Source organism: Cebidichthys violaceus, unplaced genomic scaffold, assembly GCF_023349555.1.
Source record: "Cebidichthys violaceus isolate CVI_PGR_0920_01 unplaced genomic scaffold, fCebVio1.0.p SCAF_16, whole genome shotgun sequence".
Lineage (NCBI taxonomy): Eukaryota > Metazoa > Chordata > Actinopteri > Perciformes > Stichaeidae > Cebidichthys > Cebidichthys violaceus.
Window position 1 is genome coordinate 8,110,292 of NW_027176329.1, and position 9,102 is coordinate 8,119,393.

General features: G+C 39.1%; 1 protein-coding gene across 1 annotated transcript; it reads right to left on the reverse strand.

Annotated features, from left to right (window-relative positions):
- Positions 1-1,025: 1,025 nt before the first annotated feature.
- On the reverse strand, positions 1,026-7,391 carry LOC137872656 (gasdermin-E-like). Its single transcript, XM_068710978.1, has 10 exons — positions 7,076-7,391; positions 5,425-5,653; positions 5,104-5,296; positions 4,602-4,779; positions 4,144-4,258; positions 3,510-3,644; positions 2,501-2,622; positions 2,090-2,237; positions 1,897-1,967; positions 1,026-1,418 (listed from the first exon to the last, which is right to left on the reverse strand). Exons 2-10 carry the CDS (start codon positions 5,633-5,635, stop codon positions 1,185-1,187), a joined length of 1,407 nt encoding a protein of 468 aa, XP_068567079.1. The 5' UTR covers positions 5,636-5,653; positions 7,076-7,391; the 3' UTR covers positions 1,026-1,184.
- Positions 7,392-9,102: the final 1,711 nt, after the last annotated feature.

Consider the following 9,102-nt stretch of genomic DNA (forward strand, 5'->3'; position numbering starts at 1 on the left):
TTGTGACATTTTCCTTAAATATTTCCAAGAAAAATGAATGCAGTTTGTCATTTTGCAACAGATTTCTTCATCTTTGGGATATACCTCTCATGCAATATAAAAAAGTGTTATTTGTCATTTCTGTAAGACAAAAGAGATACACTTCAATAGAGTGATAACACAGAGACTTAAATGCAATATTTTTTTTAATGTATTTATACAGTATCAAGTAAAACATGTTTTTTTTTCCAATCAACAGTAAATTAGAACGTTAACAGACAAATAGGAAAGTGGCGGTAAGGACATGGCAAAGGTAGCTTCATTAAACTTTATAGCTTCATCCATAACATCAATACTGCATTTGAATATAATGTAGCTTACATACCAGTATTTTAGGGAATGTAAAATATATAGTTTTCATGATAATTAAAATAGTCTAATAACAAATCTGTTGCAGCAATACAAAGCAGCTTCATTTAAAATAAAAATTCCAGCAAGAATATGCATGCAACACAGTTTTCAGCATACACCATGAATGTCTAAATGTTATCATTGTGTGTATCGTCAGCATGCATCACATGTTACATATTTGAAAAACTGAAAACACATTTAAATATTTCTTGAGCTAAGATATAAATGTTTTTTTAGCTTAACCACCGTGCATTTACAGTGGATCACTGACTTTCTGCAGCCCATTGATGAACAAGATACATTTTCATAGTGAGCAAAAACATTTATAAATAAAAGCAGTAAAACTGGATTTATACAAAACTATTTGTATATAAGTAGTTTGTTGGGACATATTGATGTAAGGTGCCTGATCAATTAAAAACCTCCTTAATGGTTTACAAGCTATAAAAGAGTGCAATACATCTATGAAAGTATAAGACTTCATTATATAAAATATATATATATTTCATGTTTTATACAAAAATATGCTTGCTAAGTCATAAAAATAGATAGGAATTATATATATATATATATATATATATATATATATATATATATATATATATATATATGTATATTATAATAACAGTTATACATGTATGATACATACAAAAATAGTAAACAATATGAAAAGATCCATAATGATAATAACAGTATAAAGATTTTATACTAATAAACTTCACAATAAAGAAAGAAATGTGCAGGAAATACAGGAAAGAAATATACACAAAAAAGTGCTCATGCAGACACTACCACTACTTTAGCCCTTTGCACAGCAGGGACAACCCCTGTATGCTGAGACTGAGGACCAATGGGAGAACCCCTGCCTCAGTTCCTGTCTCAGTCCACAGCCTGTGGCTGTCTCTCTTCAGCGTCACATTGGTGGAGCTCAGCAGCTGCTCGGCCAGTTGGAAGGCATGGTTGTCTTGCAGCGGGACCGGAAGACACTGGATGGAGAGAGGCTCGCTGCTCTTCTGTAACCCACACATCTGGTGAGAGAGATATAAATACATGGATGGATGATTGACAAAAAGATGCTCTTTGCAAAGTCATGAAGACTTAAATCTTACTTTGCTCTTAAGGAATAGTCCGACATTTTGAGAAATTTGCTTATTCGCTTTCTTCGCTAGAGTGATATGAGAGGATTAATACTTCTCTCATGTCTGTAAGTTAAATATGAAGCTACAGCTAAGCTAAGCTAACTGGCTTATTGCTATAGCTTCATATTTAGTGTACAGACAGACAGGTATACATTTTATCATCTAACTCTAAGAAATCAAGTATCTTGAAATACTTTTTTTTAAAGTCAAACTATTTTTTTTTTTTTTTTTACAATTTTCTCAAATAATTTACACTTTTTGCCCTGATAGAATCAAATACATAACTTAACAATAATAACAAATACAATAATAATATTTTCAACTCATGCAGTCAACAGTGTGCAGTAAATTAAACAAGTTAACTAACCATTGCGCCGAAGGCCTCCAGAAAATCAGGGCGACTCTCGCTCAAGAGGCTCAGAGTTTGATCAGGCAACTCTACAAAAACAATAAAACACAACAAGGTTGACCTGTAGAAAACTACTTTTGAGTACTACCTTTGTTTGGCTCAAAGCACTGAGGAAAAATGTTGCCCTATTCAGTCGAGAGTTCACCCTCACCTTCCATGGCACTGACCAACAGGTGAGCTGCGTTTAGGCGGGCAGGGATCAGACTGGCCAGTAGGGCTGACAGGGATCTTCTCTGACTCTCGGACAGTTCTTCATGCTTGGCTATATCGAGTGTTTCACCACGACACAACTTTTCCAGCTAACAGAGAGAGAGACACAGAGAGGAGCCAAAATGGAGAAAATCTCAAATTTAAAAGAAAAAAGGAATGGTGGTTCAAACTAGCGTCACAGATGTTTGCAGATATACTGCCATTAAATAAAATAAAAAGGTTTTGGGTGACTGTCCATTGGGGTAAGTTTAGTTGTACCACATGTCCCCTGTAGAGATGAGCCAAAACCGACTCGTGGCCACAACAGACCTGTGGTGTGTTAGTGTCGGGGTCATGTTAGTGTGTCACTCACCGAACACTCCATATAAGACAGAGCAATTCTGTCCCTCAGAGTCTCTTGGAGTGTCTTGAACAGGGCCCATCGAGGTGACTGGGGGAGCTCTGCTAGAGGAGAGAGGTCCATCTCCTGTGATCCTGGAGGAGACCGGGAGACATCAGATTTGAAACTGACGCTACACCAACATGCTGCACATCCATACGCATTTTTCATAATATTCAATCACCAAACTTGGCATATAAATACTAATACAACCATTTGTTATTTTGATATTACACTGTTTTCTTACAGTTACAGAGTTCTTGTCGGCTCAACCTATTACCATAATTCTTGAACACATTATGTTGACTTAACTCAAAAGACTCAAAACACTCTTTTATTGCTGTAAAAAGTCCTGCTTCTCCCAAGAATCTTCTTATTCTTCAAAAACAAGCATGGTTATTTTTATCACCATGAAGATTTTGATGCAGACTGAAATGCAGGTGCACATTAACTGCAGATTAAGAGCAAATGTAGATGATTGTGTAACCTTGGCAGGGGTGTGCTATCTTTGATAGTGTTCTCGTTTTTACTTTCGAGTAACAACTGATGTGTAATATTACAGCCCAATGGGTGAGTTGGACAGGGTTGCACCATCCTGTTTTTGGAAATCTGAGACTGGAAAACCGACTATTTGGCAAAATTATAAGATCCTATTTCTATCACTGTATAAAGAGGTGTACATTACTGTCAATAACAGAATAATAAAAACACGTAGTACTGTCTTTAAAGTTGCAATAATTCCATGCTCATATGCATTATAGGTAGTGTTACAGGCTTTGCTACTGAGGCTGGTCAGCCCAAATATATTTCAGAACAAATAACCAATCTAAACAATTCCTTCAATCCACAATTTCATCTGTTAGAAAAAAGGGAAGCTATTTAATTTCCTTCATTCCTCTAATGTGTTTCACTTCCTCACAAATAAAAAGAGTTATTTAGTTATTGAGTAAGTGGCTAAACATATGAATGAATGGACACAAACCATTTGGCAGTGCACTCAAAGCTACTTTCTCTGGAACCATCTTCCCATTGCACCCTCCGTCCACCGTATCCAAGAAATCATGGGATGGCGAGTCGGCCTCAATGCCTCCTATTGTGCCAGGTTGTAGGCATATACCTGAAAACACACACAACCTCATAGATATCACACATAGGGTAAAATAAATGTATTTGCCCACAGGTGCACAAACATATAAAGGAAAGACACAATCAAAACGCATCAATGAACATCAACCTGTGGGATTCTAAAATGAAGAACTATGGCTATTCCTATGAAGTGGTGATGTTTGCTTAACCATCTGCTCGGCTTCCCTATTCTTTGTCATATTTAATGTAGAAATCGGACCAACTTCTTCTTTCTTCTTCTTCTTTTCTTTTTTCTTCTTCTTTCTTCTTTCTTCTCCTTCTTCTTAACTGCTATTTGGACAGGTTAATATTGAAGATGCAAAGCTACAGCATAACAGTGTGTCAAAGATTGGGTGGAATCGGAGCGGATGGAGAAGTGATATTGTAATTCATACGTTCCCGTTTCCATCAGTCCGCCTCTCGGTAAGCTCACACACTCTTTGACACACACACACACACACACACCCAAGCGCACACATGCACAAACTCACCATAGTGCCCATTTTTTTTAATCTCCAGTTCCAGGACGCTGTAAGCAATGACTGTACCAGAGGGGATCTCCAAGGAAACATTGCTTTCCGCCTCAATGTTGTTGGTGTCCTTCACCTGATAATACACATATACAATACACACACACACACACACACACACACACACACACACAAAAGTATGACTTTTAAACCTGGTGATTTAAAATCAGACAGAAATATTTTTGTATTGAAAATATTTGAACGGCTTGAAGCGACAAACACAAATATTCAATCTTTCCCCCAGAATGACACCAATAACAATTTTAATAATAATAATAATAACTATCTGTTACTTCAGATATCATTAAGAAATTCCCATAACAAACCACTTCATTATTAATTGACATCATACTGAAACTCTAGCAAGCTTTTTTGCACGTTTTCTGAACTTCCTAAAACACGTACCCTCCCACACCCACCTTAACAGAGCTCCCCAGCATTCCCAGCAGCCTGAGAATCCCCTGAAAGGTGCACTGCTCGCTTTTCGTCTGGGTGATGGAGCAGGAGTTGGTGGTCAGAATCCTCTCCTTCACCACTGCCAGCACATCAGCTCGCTTCTCCAGCTGCTGCATCAGCGGATTCTGCATGTCCACCAGCCTGATGAGAAGAGACACTGTTTGTATGAATCCACAATAGCAATGTAGTGTATTTGTGTAACATTAAGAGGTTGTCATTATCAGTCAGCTATGAGTGTGTTCACATTGAGAAACAACACAAAGAACCAGGACAGATCCAGTGCAGTATATTTAAGTAAGATGACACGACTGATCTCTGAGGTTTGCATGTTACTGGTCTCAGGTGTCAAATGCCTTATGTCTAATTACATTTATAGAGTACTCATCACATTAATAATTTAGTCATTATTATGTCACCTTCTGCTAGTCACAATGTGCAAATAATCAAAAAAGAATTATTTAGCACCTGCTACTGGAGTCTTGTAACAGCTTCTTTACATTCAGTTCCTCTTTCTTCAGGTTGCCAAAACATGACTGGAGCTTGGAAGAGCCCCGCCCCTCCAGTGTGATGCTGGCAGGGCCAGCCTCTGTGTCCAGCGTCCCAGAGATATTGTCTCGAAACGTCCCGTTGTAGGTCACGAATTCTATCTCAGACACATCTGACAACACAAGTGGTGTGTGGGAGAAATATCTACTTAGTGAAACATGTGAAATAAAATATAACATTCATATAGCTTGAGCAATTTCTATTCACGGCAGTATGTACTGTATGTGCACACCTACATACCAGGATCGAGCACCTTGTCGCCTTGCAACAAGTCGCTGAGGGTGAAGTCTACCGGTTGGTACTTGGGACCCTTCCAGAACCAGATGCGGTTGCGTTTGACGACCAGTGCCAGAGGAACCAGTTTCTTTGAGTCATTTAATCGGGACACGTGGATGAGGCATCCTTCAGGGTCAATCTGACGGAGGAAGTTGGCAGTGGCTTTGGAAAACATGGCTTCGGTTGACGAGGACTGCAGACAGAGATCCAATTGAGAGCCTCAATTTGAGCTTATTTTTCATTTTTTCCACTTGAAGGCAATGAGAGCAAAGACAACAGGGCCCTGGTGTGCTGGTACCCAATGACTAAACCATGAAGGGTGGTTTCCAGTTGGTATTCTCCCCAATTTCCCCCTCTAGATAACTTGCAAGTTTGAGAAGCCCCAATGAAGTGTGTGGTGTACCACATATCCCCACACGACTCTGCAGTCAACAGTTGGCAGTGACTTACAAGGCATAAAGGAAGTCCCCTGGATAGTGTTAATAGTGTGACTACAAACGCACAGACACTGGTTGGCCAATTCTGCTGGTTCAGCTTTCATAGCTTAAACATTTATGTAATCAGGCATGATGGGGGATTTGTGCTGAGAGGGAAGAGAGAGTGAAAGAATGGAAGAAAGATTGAGCTTTGCCCCTGTTGAGAAATGTAAACTGAAACAATGCAACGTTGGCTGGAAGACAGAGAAAGATGCCAGTTAGGGAAATAAATCTAAAGTATTCCCATAAATGAAAACAAGAGCTTCACCCACCTCCCCACACGTGTGAACAACACAAACTCCCGTTGACTTGACCTGTTTTCAGTGTGTTGAGTCATTTGCTCTGAATTATTAAAGCGCTATCGTAACATCAGTGGTGACCTGTACCTAACCCCAAACCCCAAAAGCTAAAATATGCTGTTTCTAAATATTTATTATTTATTTTGTTTAGTGTGATCTGGACCAAGGAAACTATGGAGAAAAGAGACGAGATAATAGGAAAAACATTTTAACATGAGGACATTTCTGACTAAAATACACGTGGTTAAGGTAACATGCCATGCTATAAGGAAATATAAAGCAGTAATGTAAAGGTAAATATAATGGTTCCTTAAAAACCTTCAGTGGATAATCACCATAAAGCAAACAACTGACCCAAATCCCTACTTTTTTTTAGAAATGTGTTTTCGATGCTTATCTATAAAAGGTATGTAAAGTAGAAGAAAGTACAAATTTCCATTAAAATATTTGCCAGTATAAACAGTTGGTAATGTCCCCAAAACATCACTGCCACACGTGTACAAATTATACACGACCACACACATATACTTGCAAGTGTGCCAGCGTGCGCGTGTTTCCCGGCAGCCCTCTTTTTTCAAATGAAACCAGGCTGCTGTAACTGAGAGCTGCGCGTGCTTCCACAGTGAGGTCAGCTGCGGACGAGCCTTAAAGACGCATGACTTGGATTATGAGTGTGAAATTAAATAATTAAAGTGGAGATCACGGAAAAAGTACGTTTTTACCGGAAAAATCCAACATAAATCTCAAGCGGACTACAGTCAGATAGAGTCCCTTAGTTGTTTTTTCTGTCTCCCACAAACAGTGCTAAATGACTCATTTGTAAATAAAGTTGTCGCTTACCTCAAATTACTTCTTAAACAACTCTTCAGGTATAAGATTACACGTCGTTCAGAGCTCAGGTCCGTCCCGTTTGTCAGTCCCGGAATGTCGCCGATGCTGCGCAAAAGCAGACCAAGTTGTCCAAACAGGGACCAAAATAGTCCTGTTGATGTAACAAGGTCACTTTCCCTCGCAGTGTTATTGTAAAGTTAAAACAGGCCAACGGGTATTGTAAAAGCAATCCCTGATAGCGGTGGTGTTCGGTCAGAGCTGTGGCTGAATGGTGGTAGAGAGATTGACTGAACAGTTATTCACTTTACAGAGGAGAACACAGACCGCTTCCTCCTCCCACTCTCACTGGAGAGTTAATTATGATCATATGAGCTCTGGTATTTGTGTGTGTGTGTGTGTGTGTGTGTGTGTGTGTGTGTGTGTGTGTGTGTGTGTGTGTGTGTGTGTGTGTGTGTGTGTGTGTATGTGTGTTTCAAGAGGACATGAGCAGACTTGCCTCTTTGATTTGAAATGAATAAAGAGGGAAAATGCCTGTAAATTGTATTATTCATTCATGCCACTTTGCATTTCACTGCCAATGGTTGTAAATTGTAAGTAGGCCAGTAGTCGTGGTATGACACATTGCCAAGAGCTAGACCATATCCTGTAATGACAGAAATCTCCTGTGCATTTAAGTCAAATATTTTAAACTTTCATTCATTATTAATTGTTATTAATAAAAAAAAACTCCTGCATTTGTAACTTTGTCACAGGGAAAAATGAAAATCATTTAACTTTCAATCACACATTTAGCTCTCAAGGCATCTAAATCTCTTTACCCATCGTCCCTGGAGCAGTGCCATATAAGATCATGCTGAAAGAGTGGCAGGTGTTGAACTTTCTGTCAAAACATCTTTTCAAAAACATGTGTGTCAAATGGATGGTAATCCTTTTTACAGTAAAGGAAACCATATTCTGTGTAATTGTTGTCGGTGCCCTGATGTTCAGATTTAAAGTAAAATTATGTAATGACTGGGTTTCGAAGAATATGTGTACGTGTGAGAGGGTGGGTGTATTTAAGTTTGTGCCCAGTGGTGATAAGTAACTCTGTCAAAGCTGGCGGGGAGTTGTCTCTCAGATGTAGAGATAAAATGGATATGTGTTACTCTTACGTATGGAGAACACGTGCACAAACAGTAACAGGCTGCTTTAAGTAGGGTGACCGTGGCTAAGTGGAGAGCAGGGCTGTCTTTCAATCAGAGGGTCAGATGTTCGATCTCCTGCTCCGCTAGTCTCATGTCACTGTGTCCTTGAGCAAGACCCTGGAGAAAACCCCCAAAAATTGCTCCCGTAGCTGTGCCTACGGTAGATACTGAATTGTAAGTCGCTTTGGATAAAAGACTGTAATGTAATGTAATGTAAAGTACATGGCCACCAGCAGCACTCGTGGAAAAACTATTAAGATAATTTACTCAAAAATTATCATATTAAATAGTCATTATGGCCCCTATTAAAGAGATAGCATATGTATTACTGAATTATTATTCCATTATTTAATGTTGTAGCTGGTTACGTGGAATTAATGACTAATGTAAGGTGGGATTGTTACATCTATAAGAATGCATTGTAATGTATAAAATAATATTGTTTTCAACCTGAAGGGGTCTCAGGTCTTAATATTTACTTTAATGCTGTGAGTTATTTTTTTTCCAAACATATACAACAACACATTGAACCTGCACACTAGTTTCTCAGTCAAGAGTTCTATTGTCACAGCCAGGCCATGGTCTGTCCCTGTGTGTGTGTGTGTGTGTGTGTGTGTGTGTGTGTGTGTGTGTGTGTGTGTGTGTGTGTGTACCTAGTCTCCTCCCTACTCCCTCCTGATTACTACTCCTTCGCCTCTCCTGTCCAGTCTACCCAGCTGCCTTACATCAACTCATCTACTCAACAGTATATCATTTTCACCTGATGGTTCTGATGGGCAGATGGGAGGTTAAGCTGTATGAAGCGGCCGCAGTTTCTCTTCAGGCATCTCTGCATCTTGGATCTAGTTGAAT